A 20,535-nucleotide genomic window follows, 5' to 3' on the forward strand; every position below is an offset into this window, starting at 1 on the left:
TGTTTACACGTCCTCCATATATGCAGACTGCTTTATATGACAAAAAAAATCTTGGAAGATAATATATCTCAAGACAACAAAATTAAATAAAAATAATTTATGAAATCTATAAAATAAATAAACGAAAGTACCAACTACAATTAGCACAGTGTAATACACAAACTGGTGCACCAATTCCATCCTGCTCTCTCTCTATATATATATACTGTATATATATATATATATATATATATTCTTTTTACAATAAGCTCTGTAAATATCCCATATATTCTATTAAATGATTTATTATTATTATTATTATTATAACGGGTGCCTTCATGAGTCAGAAGACTGATCGCAGGAGACCCTACTGACACACTAGCCATTATTCACACAATACCTATCATACTTCTCCTTAAACTCACTCACAGACGAAGCACTCACGACCATCTCTACAAACGCATTCTACACCCTCCAAGCAAAAAATCTAGCCTTAACACCATTGTTAACCACCCTCTTACACAATTTCCAGGGATGACCCCTCCTTCTCTTTGTTCCTGCAATGTACCGAAAAAAGTCATCAGTGCCAGTCCTATAAAACCCTTTTAATAACTTATAAGCTTCTGACATATCTAGTCCCTTACGCCGATTTTCTAGGTTTTGGTGTCCGCAGACCTTCAATCTACTCTCACAGGAAACATTTCAGACCTATCACAATCTTTTTCACTCGCCTCTAGATCCTCTCCTCCATTTCTTCATCACGAAGAAATCCAGACGACCAGATTTGTGCACAATAGTCCAGGTGTGGCCCTATTAATGCCTTATAAAGTGGAACAATAACTTCATTATCCCTGCTTGTCATTGTGTTCTTCAACAACCATATAATTTGATGCGCTGTTTCAGCCAGCTTTGCAATATGCCCTCTAAACTTCAATTCTCTGTCAACAATCACCTATGAATCCTCATCAACTTCTTGCAGTTCAGTTCTATTAATATAATACACAGCATATGATCTCATCCTCCCAAAGTACACCTTACAGTCGGCCATTAAATTGGCAACCATTTAACTTTGTCCATAATGCCAGCATATTTAAGTTATCCTGCAAGATCTCCACATCACCTTTATTGACCATGTTTTGCATCAGCAAATAAGTGAACATTTCCCGGCAAATTATTTCCAATATACTATTAATGTACAAAATAAACAAATGACTGAGTCCTGAGGTACGTTATCAGTCACCTGCTTTCTCCTGGACTCAACTCCTCCATAAACTACTCTTTGAAATACATCCATCAGCCACCCTCTAATCCAAATCACCAGCTTCGGATCCATTCCCATTTGCTCCAATTTATGCAACAAGAGTTCTATGTAGAATCCTGTCAAATGCCTTTGCAAAGTCCAGCAGTATCACCGAGTTAAGCATTCCCTTTATCCAACTCCAATGTTACTTTATTATAAAAAGTAAGTAAATTACTAAGGCGAGACTTACTCAAAAAACCATGTTCTCTCTTATAAAGTATCATATTTCTGCTCATTCAGTTCTGAATTCTGATTTTTATCAACTTCTCCAAAACCTTAACCACCACTCCTGATTGGCCTATATAATTTGCTACTTCTGTCTTGAAGCCTTCTATATGCAATGAAAGTATTTTCCCCCTCATTCCACTCTTCTGTAATATACTAAGTACCTCTATCTCTTCCATCTATAGTCTCTCATCAGTCAGTGTCCGCGCGGTTAGCCTAGTGGCTATGCACTTCACAACCATATGCCTGGGGAAGGAGTGTCCTAGGTTCGATTCCCGTAGACGACGTGAGGAGCTTAAGGCTCTTCCTCAGCCATAGCCAAATTAACCGGTCTTGGACGTGGACAGCAGGGTTTTCCTCCCAGTTTATCTGGGGTTTTTCATCCCGCAAGCAGACAAACCGGCCCCGTGAACACACACGGATACAGTCAGGAATACTTAAGACAATCCCTCCAGCCATAGGTCTGAATTGTCAGCTATACCGGTCCCGAGCCCGGATAAAAATAGCGGGGGATGGGAATTGAGGTGGTGCCGTACCTCCCCGTAAAACATGTTTCGTATGGTGATTCAACGGCTGTTGAATACGAAATGAATGAATCAGTCAGTGACACAGCCAGCATTGGAATATCGTAACCAAGATCCCTTTTGCAAAATGAACACGTAGTAACTTAACTATTCGATTTACTTCTGTTACTTCCCTACCATCAACACTTTTTAAAGTCATCCTTCCATAGTTATTCCTTCTTTTACTGGGCACATAGCGAAAGAACGCCTTAGGATTTCTTTTGGACTCAACTAGCTTCCTCTCATAAGTTTTGGCCTTCCTTACCATATAGGTCACCCTCCTTGCTTCCACTTGTAATGCCCATCGGTATGCTGACTACCTTTGTCTTTATACTCCCTCCACAACATTTTGTTTATCTGCAACTCCCGCTTAATAAGACTATTCATCAATCTTACTCCTACTTCATTTATCCTCCTGATTCTTGGTATACAGTCGGATACTGCTTTCCTTAAACACCTTGTAACAACCTCCCACACACCATCAACATATCCCCCCCCCCCGTCATAATCACCATCTTTGTAATTCCACGTACACCTCCTTCTTAACAGAAAATTCTGCACTTCTGACAATCTCCTAGATCAAGACCACGTGATCGCTTTCCCCCAAGTGGAGAGTGTGGTTAAATTGGCTACTGATATGTTTTCTGATGCTATGACCAGATCCAACACTGTCGAACCTCCTGTCCCTTCCATTAGGTGCTGTCTCGGGTAATTATCTCTTAACAACTGAATAAACTCCATTTCCTTCCTTTCTTGAGGTTCCAGCACTGTCTTGATACACTTTGGCAAAGGTTTTGACACCTTTTCGCAGAAATGCAACTTGAATATCCACTGACATGTGTCCCCATAGTTAAAATTCTTCATAATAAATATAAAACGGTGATTTCAAAACGTATACCAGGTGGAGAAATTCTATGATGGGTAGCAAACGACCAACTGAATAGAGACTATAATGAAGAGACAATAATCGTATTTGCTTTTAGCTAGAAACTGAAAATTTTGTAACGTGAACAGCATCAAATTAACCAAAATCAAATGTTATGATTTCGAAATATCGCTGCAGTAGGCTATATTTCGGAATTTTAGAGGCAAAACTTTCTGTGTTTATATAAAATTTTCTTATTTTAAAAATGTAACTTTTGACATGGAAATTTAGACACCGATAAATGTAAAGTTTAAAAAAAAATTCTTTTTTAATTCATAGATATAGATTTTTATGATGCAATAATCACACTCCTATGGAGTTTATTTATAATTTGGAATTATTTCGGATTAGTCTGCCAAAATACACGTCACTCACCTGTGACTGGCTGGGGGATCTCCTGTGCAGAAGCACTTGTTACTGAAGCTATCGGGTTGTTAGAGGAAATATTTAAAATGGGAAAGGCGGGGAGAAAAGAAAAAAAAACCGATAGGCACGTTGGAAGGAAAAACTCAGTAAACTACGAATCTATTCTGACAATCTCCACATACAGTTGTTAATATAACATCTTTGTACAGAAGAATGCTAAAAGCAAAGTATTTTTAACTGACTTGGGTCCAAACACGTCCCTCTCCGGAAAGCCCCGAATTTTTTTTTTTTTACTTCTCATGCCTCTCTCTCTCTCTCTCTCTTAACTCTTTCCGCTATCAACCATTAATAATAGCCAGAGTACGAGTATTCTTCCATACCAACAAATCAACAGCCACACAGGTTAGTGACCTTCGTTCATGCTCCAAATTAAACCATGTATTTTGGTTGACTAAGACATTACATTAATAACTTTGCTCCTACGGTAATGTATTTTTAGTAAAATATTAATCTAAAAAAAATTGTCGATATTTATAATTTTGTAATTTTGATGCTATAACATTTGAATTTTACTAATTTATACTGAAAATGTCCACACTATATAAAACTGCCAGTCATATCATTATTCAGCTCATTGGTACTGTAGGTCTTATCTCCTTGACTCCGACCTCTTCCCTTTTTCAAATTACTTAATAGGATTTAGAAATACAGCAATGTGGATAGAGATGTGTAATAATGGAAACATCTTTCCATTCATTCCAAATATCACTGTCATCCAGTAAGTAGTGAAGATATTACAAGATCATATAGGTATAATTTAAAACAAACATTTTATTTTCTCTGAAACTCCTTAGAAAAACAGGAAAGGGGAAAAAATTCTTATGGAGGATTATCACCATGCCAGTATAGAATTAGTAAAGATAACTTGACTATGGTCCAGAACAGCGTTGTTCACCACAAAGTTACTACTGCCTAATGACACGACCACCAAGTGTGTGTGCCACCTGAGGAGCTTAAAAAATATCCGACAGATGGAGCTAGTCACCCGAAGCAATGTAAATGACGGTTACATATCGGTAAGAAACACTTAAGCTGTCCTGATTAGCGACCAGATTACGCAGTAATGTCCAAAATTAATAGAAAGAGTCTGCATCTTTTTCGTTTCCAAAATAACTTCGCAACAATTTTTTCATTCAAGAAGGCGATGGCCCAAGGCGCGTACATTGTACGGTGATTAATTTCATTCCTCCACCACTCCACGATAAGCAGATATCAACATCGACTCGTTACTCCCTTGATCATCACCGGTCGACACAAGATGAAGGACATTTAACAAGGGTGGGGACACGAAGCAGGAGAGGTACATAATGAGATCTCGTTATTTACTTTGTTCTGCTACGTGTATGTCAACAGAACATTTCACGCTATCAGTACCCACCCTCCCGAGTCGGAACTGCCACTCGACAACCCTTATTCCCAAAGGCCACGCTACGACAAAGAGAGGACTATTTTTCCTGCATCGTTGGAGAGGGATGAAGAAGGGGAGTTAGTTCTAGAGTGATGAGCACCGCATTACGGGCTGCCTTTCTGCCGACAGTGCCACTAATTAGGCGATTGAAAAGACAAATGGACCACTCTTCCCCGGAGGTCTCCCTCAGCGAGTCATCTTCGGCAGCCAGAAACATGCGACGTCATTTCGACATGCAATCTCTCCCATCATTCCTGGAACTATCCCCTCGGTGGGAGATTTCTACACAGATGCTCTGCAAAGAGATATCTGCGGGGCCTCTCTGTCTCTCCTTCCGGAGAGAGAGAGAGGGGTCCCTAGAGGATATCAGGCTCTTAGTTAATTCGTCTGAGCACCCGCATTCTCGAAATGAAGTACATCGGAAAGATTGCAACGTGATGTAATGGCGAATTTCGCTTATCAGCACCTTGCTAAATGCTCTGTTACAAGACACGGTTGAATGTACCATAATATTCCAACAGTGCGTGTCATTCAGAATTCATTTAAATATGGAGACTTTGAGGAACAATGCCCATGCCAATGATGAAAATAACACACGCACACACACACACACACACAAAAAAAAAGGGAGAGAACAAATATGCGAACTGAACACAATCTCCATATATACTCATGGGATTTTTCCCATACAATTCCAATCGTATATCGGCTAGTACAAAAATATTTTATGATTTATTGAAATAGTTCCCGTCAACATGCACTAGAAAATTGACTCATGTTGTCAAATTAAAAAAAAAAAAAATTAAAGGAATAGCTCCTGTGGGTCCTAATGACCGCAACCATTCTACGGAATACATTCTCCAGGAGATCTCATGCAAGTGGCCCTTGAAAATCCTTGACGCGATTCTCCTTCAAAAAAAAAAAAAAAAATCCTTCAATTTCCTTTAGAAATCAGCCCAAAGCCAGTTTCTACATCATTGTTCTCAAATCATTCTGTTATGAAAATTTAGGCTCATCAGCAACAATGTAGATAAAGCAAAAGATAGTCTCAACAGACTTTCAGGATTCAATGCAACACAGCTAATAAACTAAGGACAAACCGAATTACACACATTAACTCCGCTGTAGAAGCAATCAAGTTTTACTTAAAACATTTTTTAATCTGTCATACCCAAGTGCGTCCGATGAACACAATATGACGCGATTTACTGTTAAGTATCTTTCAGTAAATTTCATATTTACGATTCACTAATATCGCTCTTTGTACTACGAGTCTAGTATAGCATATTATGAACACATGGATTCCTAACATTCTTTATGAAGCCTCCTTCTACTGTCATTGGTTCGATCTGTTGCAAGTGTGCCTGTTCGATCGCAATCTCCAAGGTTAGCCATTTCCAAAAGGTGACTTCAGTTGTCCCACCTGCATTACCATCCAGTAAACAGAGACGCGCTCCTGGTGTAAGCTTAAAACACTTCTCACGAATGGGTCCTAGTCTCTTCGTAAATTCATCTCTATTTATCACTGTTTGATCCTTGGTTTATTAGTTATGGCCAATAGAACGAACCCTATTCACCACATTTCTACTTTGTCCAAGCAATTCAATGCAACTTTAGAGGGAGATAGAGTTGGCCAATCTTTGGCAGCAGATGATGATAAACATATTGTTCTAGAATTCAAAGAATTGACTGCATTTTGGAACGAATAGTACACACCATCCAAACGAGGTAACAAAAAACAGACAGTGTAAATCTCTAATTAGAACTTGCAGAGCCTCAATTCTCAACTAGTCCACCAATCACTGATAAGCAATGCCAGAAACAGAGACAGCTAGTAGATGATGTAATATGCGCAACGTACGAACGGTAGTCTCATTGACTGGTCCGTTATCAAGTCCTCGTACAGTATTTCTATATATTCTTTTTTTTTTTTTTTTTTTTTTACATTTAAGTAGTGTCTATTTACTTTAAAAACTTTAATAAATGCTAATCCATCCACGACAGGTAAGAAAACCCACAATACATTAGTGTGATCGGTTAAGCATTAAATAATCCGGCCGAGAATGCTGTTCTAGAAACAACACAGGACTATTTAAATTAAGGGGATGTTAAATCCCACATAGTTTTAAAACCGAATAAGAAACTCAAAGATTGGAATCAGAGAGTTTCTTGCCGAATATAGTAAACTATAAAGTATCGGCGACCACTGACGTGAGCAAATGCAAGTGACCCTAGCACGTAGTGCAATACCGGAAGACTCGCAGCAAAGTCGGTAAATTCTGATCGCTTTTCTTAGGTATTTTCCATAATGTAAAAACACATTTCCTAGGAAATGTATGCTGTTATTACATTATGGTAGGGAGGTCACTACCCAGATCGGTTTCAGCCTTTTTTGAGGCTTCATCCGTGAGTAGCTAGACCTAATACCGAAGTGTATAGCGAAAAGAACTTATATACTCTGCGATACGAGTTTCCAAACAGGTGCAACCATTAAGTTACTTAAGTATAAAGAGCTAATAAGCTTCATTTCGGCAATGAAAACATTATTTAAATTAAGGGGATGTTAAATCCCTTTAATTTAAATAATGTTTTCATTGCCGAAATGAAGCTTATTAGCTCTTTATACTTAAGTAACAACACAGGACTTTTTTAAAGTCCTGTGTTGCTTCTTGTTGATCTGTTGTAAGGAGAGAGGCACGGTTCTTCAACATGTGTACAATACTAAGTTTCTGAGAAATGTGGTGGCAGGAAGTGAAATGTAAATAACGTCCTGTATTGGTAGGTTTGCGGTAAACTGAGAGGTTGATACCACCATTCGGAAGCTTCTTAATTAAAGTGTCCAGAAATGATAATTGGTTATCTTTTTCAAGTTCTAGAGTGAATTTGATTGTGTGGTGTAGAGAGTTGATTTTGTTAAGAAAGTCGAACAGGTCCTTTTTTGTGTGGTTCCAAACGATAAAGATATAGTCCACGTATCTCCACCATACTGTGGGTTTAGGGTCTGTTTGAGTTAAGATTTTACTTTCAAAATCCTCCATAAAGAGATCAGCACAAGATGGAGAGAGGGGGCTACCCATTGCAAGGCCAGTCAATTGCTGATATATGGTTTTATTCCATAAGAAAAAGTTTGATGTTAAACAATGATGGAACAGAGAAGTAATGTCTTGTGGGAGCAAACTTCCTAAAATGTTGATGATTTCCTCCACAGGGATGTTAGTGAATAAGAGTTAATTAATTAATTAATTAAAAGTTAATGAATTAGTTTATGGAGGATTTTGAAAGTAAAATCTTAACTCAAACAGACCCTAAACCCACAGTATGGTGGAGATATGTGGACGATATCTTTATCGTTTGGAACCACACAAAAAAGAACCTGTTCGACTTTCTTAACAAAATCAACTCTCTACACCACACAATCAAATTCACTCTAGAACTTGAAAAAGATAACCAATTATCATTTCTGGACACTTTAATTAAGAAGCTTCCGAATGGTGGTATCAACCTCTCAGTTTACCGCAAACCTACCAATACAGGACGTTATTTACATTTCACTTCTTGCCACCACATTTCTCAGAAACTTAGTATTGTACATATGTTGAAGAACCGTGCCTCTCTCCTTACAACAGATCAACAAGACCTCCAGGAAGAACTATCCCTGATATCCACCCACCTTACCATGAATGGATTTCCTCGAAGACTCGTCCACAAGATACTTTTCTCTGAACCCCGACAAAGACAACAAGATGATGTACGTTATATTTCTACCATCGTCATTCCATACTTAGGGACAGTTTCCAATAAGATTGCTAGACTCCTTAGACCACATAAAATAAGAGTGGCCTTTAAACCCACAGAAACGATTAGACAATTCTTAAGATCTCCAAAAGATAGCCATCCTTTCTCCAAATATGCTGGAGTTTATAACATACCCTGCTCGTGCGGCTTGAATTACATCGGCCAAACTTCAAGGAGCCTTGAAATTAGGCAAAAAGAACACATAGGTGATGTCAATAATAACAGAGAAGAAAAATCGGGGTTAGCTTTTCATTTCTCAAGAATGAACCATACCATAGAGTGGGATAAAAGCACAATTCCTTACATGGAGGAAGACTTCCGCTCCCGAATTTTTAAAGAGGCCACAACAGTTACCCGCTGTATACAAAATCTTAACAGGGACCAAGGACTAATCTTGCCCGTGATCTGGAAGACCCTTATCAGATCCTTCAACTCGCCAGAACTGAATTATAGCGCCAACTATAGAACGTTCCTAAATAACAAGTGATATCATCCACGCTCTATGAATGTATTGTACGCACTCTGTTCTTTGTTTAATATAATTGGAATCGGTTGATTATAGTTTGTAACAGTTTTTTACTTTTTAATGCTTTACATCAGTTATGTACCCTGAAGATGCCAACAGCCTTAGTTGGTGAAACTAGTTGGTATAACTTAGTTGTTTATTATATGCACTTGATCAATATAATCCCATTAAAAATCTTTCCAGAGCTTTTTGGTCAAGAAAATTAAACGTTTTTTAACATGAATATAGCCTTAAATTGCTTCAACAGTAAGACATTATTTTTCAAAACTGGGGTGAACCATTATGTTCTGATGAATAACATGTAAGTGCAAACAACAGGTGGTCTCCTAGACAGCCACCGGTGGAGAAGAAGACAAATCCATGAGATCGGATTCCCAAAGGGAAATCCATGTACGCCATTTTTTTAAAAAAGTTTTTTGAGGGTAAGCACTAAATGAAAACATGAAGTCATGATAACGATATATTAACATAAGAACATAATATTTCAACACAAATTATTCCTTACATGAATATTTTATATTGCAAAAGATCATCGAAAGCTGCTTTCGTATTAAAGTTGTAAATTAGAATCGCTGAGAAGAATTAAAGCAGCAATTTCAAAACATCAATTCAATTAAGACATTATTTACAATTACATGGATCTAGACAGGATTATAATTTTTGATACGGAGGAATTCATAAATGAGGTCAAATGAAAACAATATCGGGGATGTAAATAACAAAATATTGCAACAGAGATTATGAAAGTACTGTACTTGATAAGTGAAAACATTACACGAATTCTGACATTTTACACAATAATTAAAATGACATTCTCGAGAAAACCATGACTAGTTAAAATAAAAGCAACTGATTTAGTTCGCAAACCAATTTTCCTAAGACTCTTGTAAATATAATAAAAGAAGATACGATATCGCTGACCTCTTCAAATTAAGTGAATGCCTCACACTCAATAGCCTCATACAGTATATCCAAAAGCACATGACTACCATTAAAACGTGCCTTGTCTATTATATGAAACAAATATGATTTATAACAGCGGTTATGGGAATCTTGATCCTATATATTTATACATTGCTCGGAAAGAAATCAACGGACATCCCATAGACAAGGCGCATCGTGCCATGTAACGAGCCACGTGCTTGTAACGTGATGTAAATTGGAGGAATATCACGCTCCCAACTCAGTGCAAGTATGTCCGGGTGAAATGGCTGAGAAGAGAACTGACAGAGTTTGAAAGAGGAGTTGTGATAGGATGCCATCTTGCAGGCCTATTTACTCGGTAAATTGTTGACAAACTGGGCCATCCCAGGTGAACAATCAGTGATACCATACCAAGATGGAAACGCAGGAAGTCAACTATAGAGTGCTACTCGCAGTGAACGACCCACCAAACTCACCGAACATGCCCGTAGGGTGCTACGAAAGATAATATGTAAAATCTGCCATTTCTCGGCCGACACCTTGATTGTGGAGTCTAGACATCGACTGGAACACGAATCCACACAAAATCATTCAGAACCGAGGCGCACAACATAACTTTCCATGGTACGACTGTAATAAGCAAGTCCAACATTACCTGAACCAGCAGCATCATCTTCAGTGGTGCACAGAGTGTGTACAGTGACGCAGAAGCATTCGTCACTTCATGGAATTATGAAGTGACGAATCACGCTACACTCTCTACCAAGCAGATGGACGGGTGTGGCAATGGCGGACGCCCGGTGAACGTCTCTTACTAGAGTGCATAACTATAAAATTCGGAGGTGGCGGTATGATCCTGTTTTTCCTGATTTGGCCTTGGACCTCTGCTTGTGATGCCACGAACGCTGATCTCCGAGAGTTATCAGAACATCCTGGACAATGCAATGTTTCCTACTTTGTGGTGCTTCTACGGAAGTAACCATTGTCTCTTTCGGCAAGACAACGCACCATGTCTTAAGGATGCCGCTGTAAGTACGTGATTTGTGGACATGAACGTGTTTTTCACTACACTTGACTGTCTCCCAGAGAGCCCTGATCTCAATCCTATTGAATATGTGTGGGATGAATTGGAACATCAGGTGAGATCAAGGGACGTCTGCCCCACAATAGTCCAAGACCTCATTACATGTCTTCAGGAAGAATGGTCCAAAATTCCCCACTGATCGCTATTGTGCGCTTGTGGAAAGCATGCCTCATAGGATTGCTGCAATCATCACAGCAAAAGGAAGGCCTATATCTTATTAATATGAGTGCCATGGCTGTTTCTCATTATGGTGTCCCTCGACTTTTTTTTCCAAGCAGTGTATAATCAAGTTCAAAAAGTTACCGTGGGCAGGACACATTTTTCATATGTAAAACGACAGTGTATTTATAAAACAATACAAATAGTAAAATTTTTGGTAAAATACCAAAAAAGAAAACCTAGAACACAATAGATAGACATCATTAGTGAAGAAAGAAACATCATATTACAGTATGATCTCAAGTTTTGGACTGACAGGGTTGGCGATGCAACAAATTCAGGAGGCCAAGGCTTAACTTGGATTATAGAGCCATAAAGTGAAGACATACTGCAAAGATTAAAGGGTGCATTTAAGTAATTTATGCCATTGTCACTCTAGATGAAATAAGTTATTTGGTGGAACACCGATATATAAAAGTGATATCGGTAATACAATATTTTCAATGTATTTCGGTCATTTCTATCCACTCCTGCCTTAGAACAAGATAACGTTGTTAAAACGGGAAAATAGTTATGAATTTGGTAGATTCAATGTTTGTTGAGAAAATCAGCTCTCAAAAAAAAAAAAAAAAGTATGCTGAGTAAAAATATTCTACTTATAGTAGAACATTTCTGTTTACTTGATGCTACCAAAAACAACACAATAGGCACAAAAACTAGTGTAATAGAGTGGAACCCCTAAATCCTTTTTTGAAGAAAGAAAAACCACTTTTATTATACTGAAATCAGACCAGGGCAAAGGGGATCTTTTTCGCATGATAAAGGGGGAAAAAAGTAGAAAGGCAAGTGAGATCCGTTTCATACATGCGGTCGACACTCAGAATCCTTTAAAGCGTTTGCGTGAAATGCTTAGAAGAATTTGTAAGGAAAACGCAACAAGAAAATGCATAGCCACTAGTTTTTCTTTTATTTTTTTTTTACATGTATATTTTTCAAATAACTTTGTTATCTCTGAGAAACAGCGCAAGTAATCTCGGCTGAGTTTAGCATGCTAGAAAAGCTTTACCGAGAAATGTGAAAATACCACAAGAACAGAAAGGTTAATTCACCAAGAAAGCAGGAAGTAAAATACGAAGAGTGCACAGGCGATTTAAGCCTCGGGTGACTGAAAGAGCAACTTTCGGTACGAACTATTTTGTTTGATGCTCCCAATACAACAATAATATGATTTTAACATCTTCGTAGCGTCAGAGATTGCAAACGCCTAGATGGAATTAGACTTTTTAAAAGCATCTTTCATAAAGAGCATTTTAGTGCAAAGAATCTCGTAAAAAAATAAATAAAAGAGAGAAGACAAACAAACTGATAAAATATAGATTCTGTTTGCCTGAGAAATCTTGAACCAGTGTTCCGACACAAAGCTTTCAGGATACACATATAGTAAGCGAAACATGTTTTATTTTGTTGACTATAATGGTTATCAATGGAAAGAAATAAAAATAAATAAATAAACAAATCATGAAAGATAGTATCCAGTGCATATTATAATTGTTCTCCTATAAGTAATGGGTAATTTAATATGCTTGTCAGATTTTTCTGTTTAGCGTAAACAACTGAAAAAGCTGACATTTTTTGTAGGCTAAACTACCATTCCAAAGAATATAGGATACGGATAGGGAAATATAAATGACTGCAAGGGTTTCCTCTGAGCATCAAAAACAGATGATGATTGTCAAGAGCAACGAAGGTACAGGGATGAAGGAATAATTTATGGAAGTGATAAAGTGAGCCGAGGGAGAGACAACCGACAGCAGGAAGATGACATCATTACTATGAATGAAACAGGGAAGGCAAGAAGAACGATAAATAGATAGGGGGTGTCAGAGTAAATGATCGACTCTGCAAGAGAGTTTACCGAAAATGCATGAAGAAAATAAAGCCCTAGAATTGGCTAAGAGGGCGACTTTTCAATATTGACGAAGCTGAAGAGAAAATAAAAGAGAAGATGCAGGATTTTCTGTGACTGACGTGGTGATAGATTGAATTATGCAGACAGTTTTGCCCTGCCTGTCCCAGCCCAAAGCAGGTGTAAAGAAGATTTCTAGAAAGGAAATTATTGAAAATAAAAAGAAAAATTGGAAGAATTTCGTATATTACCAAAAAAAAAAAAAAACCTTAAGTATTTTTTTAAGTTCTTAAGTTATTAAAAACCGTTAAACCAGCAGACATGTTTCAATTCAATGGCGGTATTAGTCTCAATAAAGCAAAACGTACGGACACTTTTGAGTCTGCACAAGATGGTCAGAATAACGCAAGTGAAGGGACCGACATTTCTGGCACACTGTTCATTTAAGTGAAGATCAAAAATCCATCTCAACGATAAAAAAAAAGTACTGACTTTCATTCCAACCAAACTTTAGCAAGCAATGAAGCTTCAGAAATATTCTTGTAGATAAATTTATACGTTCGTGATACATAACTGTCAGATTTTTAGGGAAAGACAACGTATAGTATAATATTAATTAAAAAACTTTAATTAATACTTCCTATATTTCGGTAATGTTACATTACCATCTTCAGGGAACATAAAAATAATGATATGTGCACGCAGGCACTAACACTAAAACAAATATGGCTGAAGACAACAACTGAAGTCGGTCCTGGAGTCTTAAAAAGTGCCGCCTAGGATGCATGAGACCACCCCAAATATGGGAAGCTTGCATTCTTAGAACATCAGCCCAACAGCCAAGACTACTACCCAATTTAGCCCAGTAGGTGCTTGCGTACACATATCATTATTTTACGTTCCCTGAAGATGGTAATGTAACATTTCCGAAATATAGGAAGTAATAATTAAAGTTTTTTAATTAATATTATAATATACGTTTTGTCTTTCCCTAAAAATCTGACAGAAATATTCTTGTAAAGGGCAACTACGATCTAAGTTTAATAACCATAAAACTGAGAATCAGTTGGCAACAGTGCCCCTCCATTGCGCCCAAATTCCTAAAACTATCCGTTTGACAGGTAAACAGCAGAAACATTACGATGAATAAATCTTGCGGAAGCAAAACAATTCGGTGCATCGATATACGAATTTATTATTATAAATTCATGGTACAACTACAAGACAATTCATGACACCAGGCCTAGCATTATGTGAATGTCATCGAATTGAAAGCGTACAGTATGTTGAGTTTAAATTCATTTTTGTGATCCAAAGGACAAAAATACCCTGGCACAAAGCTTTATTGCTATTAATGCAATGTTTTCTAGTCTGATTCGTTGTGTGAAGTTTGTTTTCGAAAGTCATTTGGATCACTGCCAAAAGGATCACATCTTACCCCGAGTGTCCAATTGACGTAAGAAAATAAGACGATCTAAGATGACTTCAAGAAGTAGTAAAGCATGCTTATGGCTGCTTCTCTGCATGAAGATTTTTCATACAAGACAGCATACGAAACAATTGGAAGACTGCACGAAAATACTATTGAAAGTGCTAAATTAGAGGTGTTTCACCATTAAAAAATATTATTTGAAAATCATAATAAAACATCAGAAGGAACATGCTGAGAGGATGTTCAAAACATGACTTAAATCATAGAGGAATTCCTTCTTGTCATGTTGAGTTCCATTAATATGTCAATTATAGTCTCGCCCTTCCTTTTTGGCAATGTTCCAAAAACAACCACGTTTTGTAAATGTGAGCTATAAATTTCTAAATTTGTTGAAATCAAAAAGTCTTCCTGTACAAATATTGATCAAGGAGGTTGCAATTTGACCTAGAAAGAAACACACACACACACACACACACACACACACACACACACACACACACATGTAGATGTAGCAACTACCATGCAGATGACTGCATAGTGGTAGCCATTTGATATTAGCTGTTTTATTTAGGAAGTAAAACTTAGGAAATAATTATAATGCTATAGCATTTTGAGACTGAGACTAATATCTGAACACACGATCATTTAGATTTGCAATTAAACAGTTTATATTTAAACAAAGCAAAAATAACTGAAAATTGTTAAATAGGAATGGTATTATTTTTATCCAAAACAATTAGATCATTATTCTAGTTAGCTAAACATATTTAAGTCGTTCACGTTTAGGATGTCCGCTCTTTATGGACACTGCAGACTATCGCTTTCTTGTTTATTTAACTTTTTTTGTCTCCCACTTATTTTATACGTATACAATAATTTTGGCATTTGTTATTGTCCATTCATTGAGTCTAATCTTCTAGCTATTTCTGTCTGTTAATATTTATTTCAGTAATAAGTGGTTGGTTTTATATTCAGAAATAGTATAATTTTGTCATTTGTTTTGTAGTCCTAAATACTATATTTAGCTGTGTGAATCCGCTTTTCTTGTTTTTTATGTTTCGTTTCCATTTGATAAATTGGGTTAAGCAGGATATTATATAGTCTGATTCCATTTTACTATATTATATGTTATAGTAAATAATATATAATAATAATAACCTGTAATCATATATAATATATATAATCTGTAATCAGATATTATATAGTCTGATTACAGATTACTTTAATACATTATTTATTATACCAATTTAACAAAATTTGATACTTTAATGACTGTAGCTTCAAAATCTTCATTCATCATACTTCAATCTGAATTTTAACAGAGCAAAATATTTTTACTCAAACGTCTTGCTCATTTTTAATATACAGTATATCTGCCACTTCCTTTGTTACATGCATGTTATGCACAATAGTGTCTTATACATAGACAGAATTAAGGAAAGCAACGTAATGTATATCCATCCTATGCAAGGCCAATACGAATAACGTACAGAGGCGCCACCTGGAAAATGCGACAATTTTCGTAAAGAATTGTGCCTTTTATTAGATATTTCGTAGCATAAAGCGATTTCGCTTCAGACACCGAGATTTTTACTTCTGGCCTTGATTTTATGGAACACTGATGAATCCAAGAAAATTCTGTTAACTTTAAACAAAAGTGTTTGGGAAATGAAAAACTCCGTTAACTCTGTCTGAGACCAGTTGTGATTTTATTTAAAATCTCATTAATTTAATTATGAAAAATATTTATGAAACCAAACTTTTTACAAAGCTATTTAGAAGCAAAAAAGAAAAAAGAAACTAACTACTTAACTAACTAAAATGGCTAATAATGAGAGGAAATCCAATTAACATTAGGAGAAATACGCTCTCAAACTGGACTACGTCTGCTTAGAAGTTCTTACAAAATCTTACAGCACTTAAAATGCCAAGCAGAACTTCGCATGGCTTCCAAGCTGTTCTTTTCAACCGCTTTCCTACATTCGCCAGCATAATGCATGCAAATTGCCTTATTATACTATCAGCATAAACGAGTCCATTCAATCATTTTTGTCTGCACTTCTCTGTAAACGGTAATTCTATTGAAGTAGCAAAGAAATATGTCAAAACACCATTATCAGAGTCGTTGTGTTTTAGCACCATTTTCAACGATTTCATCTAATTATAGTAAGTGCTGATTTGTATTCCACGTTTAACACTGGAAGCAGATAAAATCTGAGCAAGCTCATCTTGAAGCGTTATGGAGGACGTTACTAACGGTTACAACTGTTGATACAATAAATATAACCAGTTAACCAGAAACTGGTGAAATTATTAAAATTATTATGTTCGAGTCCAACACTAATATTACAGTTAGTGGAATAAGTTAATTACATGAGTAAGCAAGCACCGATGAATGCAGTTACTTAGTGAAATAAAAATAAGGTAGTACCAAATGGAAAAAGATTCGTGGATTTGATTTGTGCATTTCCATAACTTCCTATTAAAATATAAATGTGTTAGTAAAAGGCAGTGAAATGAATATTCTGGTTTCTCGGTATCAAATCGATTTTACGGCAATAAAACAGAGGTGGGGGGGGTGAAGATATAAAAAATAGATAAAATAAAACATAACTGGCTGCCCCAGAACACAACAGTATCAGCGCTTCTTTAAACGCAGAATGGCATCTTGTTTCGATTCTTACTAAAGGCGTTTTAGGACTGAGTGAATTTACTCCTAAGCCATCTCCCCCTCAACAAGAAATTAAGTGCAAAGTCAAACAGAAAAGTATAAGAATGCTCACTCATATCAAGATCATGTTAGATCCTGTGTATTTGAATATAAATCCAAGCATCAATCTATCTGAAGGCTTGCAAGTTATAATCCACTTACTACCCGAACAAAAAACACACAGACAGTAAGCGCATCACACAACTGTTTCTGAATAACCAGAAGCTTATATAATACTGTACTTCTTGGCAGTATGTTATTCTCTTACTTTGTAAGTCAGATGATATATATATATATTAAAGATACCAAGCTATTTTAAACCTGGTTTTACTCCATTTCCCAAGTAAGCAAACAGAGACAAACAAGTCAAGTTTGCGCCTGCAAGTGTTGCAAGTCTAGCTGACCCTGCACGTAGTGCAAGACCAATTTATATATAGAAAGTATTTTATCTTGGGTAAAATTGGTCTTGCACTACGTGCAGGGGTCAGCTAGACTTGCAACACTTGCAGGCGCAAAGGTGCCAGACCAAGAAATTATATTCTTGGTTTTAATCCTTTATCTCTCATGCAAAGTATTTTATTCATAAGGTCTGACACCTTTTGACTACTTGTATATGAGAAATATATGACTTCGGCATTTCTTCAACCTTAGTTTCTGGTGAGATGCGGTGATTGATACCCTTGGAAGGTAATGGATGGCAATGCTGTAGCCAATGAAGTCCTAACTGAGGCTCGGAATAAGTTAACTATTGCTGTTACCCTCCTGCCATGATCAGAGCTTTAATAGCTCAATAATACCTTATCCCTACACTGTCCTCTACAGATAAAGGGGAAGATAAAAGCATTTTTGCTTCGTCCCTTTAAGCCAGTCCTTATAAGGACTAAAAACCTTAGTATCTCTTCAGGCTACCAATGATGTGAAATCATTAGCCTCTATATACAAATAGATCAATCTTCACGATTGATTTATTTGTATATAGAGGCTTCACGCGCAAATCATTGTTTGCTTAATTGGTTAAAGGATTAAAACCAAGAACAGTAGAACCAAGATAAAAAAAAAAAAAACTTTCAACATATATATACGTTTATTCTCATTTATTTTTTATTAATTCATTGATATACGGATTTATTAACGAACAGAAAAGCTGTATTAATACACAAATATGCAACTATTATTTAGTTATTTTAGCAACAAATCACACTTCCCCATGTAAGCTAGCATTGACAGGTCCCGGGTCTCGTAAAATGATAAATAGTAACCACTGATACTGACTTCATCTTTAATATTGCAAAATCTGGCTACTCATCTCTTCAATACTTATCTGCAAAAAGTTGCTTCTACGACAGTGATCCTGACGAGATACATGAACGATTGGTGGACTCTCGTTCATCTATCATCTTTATTTTCATTAGATAAACCCAAGTAACTATTTCCCCTTGGATACGCTAAAATATTACACACCCAACAATTAGATTAAAGACCGCATATTTCATTACGTTCGTGATACGTAACAATAACCCTTACCTTTCGGCAATATTCTAGGATTTCTAACTTATCCTTGGTGCACACCGCTTTCGAATCGGGATCAGAAATCCACTGTCGAGTTTCGTCTAAGTATTTGTTGTGAAGTTTCCCATGACCGCAAAGTAATGCTACCATTGGCTGGAAGTGGCTTGGTCCTGACTCCAATTTATCTGAAGCATCCTCCTGAAAAAATAAACAGCGGGAAAAAAATGTTCGATTATTTATTTTCTCATACAATATTCAGCAACTTCTAATTTTCTGATCATTAACCAATAAGAATCATTTATATACCTAACACCGCAACACATTTATTTAAACATAAATGACGTGTTAAATTAAAATTCCAGGGATTTAAAGCCATATCGTTTGCTAGTTCGTTTTAGATTCTGTCAAATTTTCGGCTCTGTTACTTTTAATACGTAACAAATAAGAAGAGATAAGAAAAATTACAGAAGTGTCGCAAAATATTTTAATGAACTTTCTAACCGTCCAGAGAATAGTTAATGGAAAAATTTGTTGAACAACCGTATTACTGAATGCATCAATTTCCATTCTTTTCATTACATTCTGATGCGCCTAACAGCCGTCTCTCTTCTGAGAGGTGATTTTTCAACTTCATATTTAAGGCAATCGATTTTCTAAGCCTTTACATGAACTCCATAAATTAATATCTTACAGCAAAATCAGGAAAGCCAAAGTTATTTTCCATCAATTACTTTTCTTGCCGCTTCAGTCTGCATGAATAAAATATTATCAAAATGAAAAACACAAAACTACTGGAAGTGAATTTATATGCTAAATAAAGAAATGCTAATCAACACAATGAATGATCTAGTCCCTTTTAAATCAAATTTATTCCCTCCTCGCGATCAATAACACCTTGCGCCTAAGTATAAAACAACATGTACGAAGAAAAAAACAACAACAAAACTAGAGTTTAAATATAAAACAACTGTCACGTTTATCACAGAATTCAGTTAAATCAAACAAATCACGAGGCATATTTGATTTTCTCCTTCTTCGATCCCATAACATATTAAAAAAAAATCCCTATAAATGAATGTCACCGAGATACATACAAAAAGGAAGATAAATGCAAACACATCAGCTATCTGAGAAATCCATCCGTTAAAGATATCTGGCAAAGCTAAGGTCTTGAAGAATAGTTATTACGATACTACCGATACGAAGACAATGACCCATTCCCTTTTGCAGAGCGATTACGGAGCAGTGAGTGTGATTTATTGTCGTAAATTATGTGTAGAGTTCACTAACAGGAAGATGAGATGCTATTTTGTTTGACACTGATAAGCAATTTGTGTTCATACATGTAAGATAAGCTAACAAAGACAAAGTACGCATAATGACACACCAATGTTCTTCATGGCGCTTGGCTTCAATGCAAAGAATATTAAAAACAAAGGAATTCAAAAGCAACGTTGAAAAATTCTGCGTTAGAGAGAGAGTGCAATGGAGGTGTTTTTCGATCAACAATTAAACTAAATAAACACATTTGTTTGGTTCTACCAGAAAAGTAAGGCGTTTTTTCCTGTTTCGGTAGCAACAGGAAACCCATGAAGAGATGTTCTCTGATTTCAGCTCTGCGTAATTATTCGCCAACACTTGTTCTGCAATGTGGCCAAGTGGCT

The 20,535-nt window shown here is 36.4% G+C and overlaps 1 protein-coding gene across 2 annotated transcripts in view; it reads right to left on the bottom strand.

Moving 5' to 3' along the window:
• Window positions 1-20,535, bottom strand: part of Appl (amyloid-beta-like protein) — a 260,386-nt gene that overhangs the window by 136,171 nt on the left and 103,680 nt on the right. For both annotated transcript variants that reach the window (XM_090412642.1, XM_090412643.1), the window contains one exon: window positions 18,887-19,069. In XM_090412642.1, coding sequence (XP_090268768.1) covers window positions 18,887-19,069 — 183 coding nt within the window. The remainder of the gene's footprint in view (window positions 1-18,886; window positions 19,070-20,535) is intronic.

The sequence above is a fragment of the Typopeltis vanoorti genome, chromosome 23 (assembly GCF_054136105.1).
Source record: "Typopeltis vanoorti isolate ZY-2024b chromosome 23, IOZ_Tvanoo_1.0, whole genome shotgun sequence".
Classification (NCBI taxonomy): domain Eukaryota; kingdom Metazoa; phylum Arthropoda; class Arachnida; order Uropygi; family Thelyphonidae; genus Typopeltis; species Typopeltis vanoorti.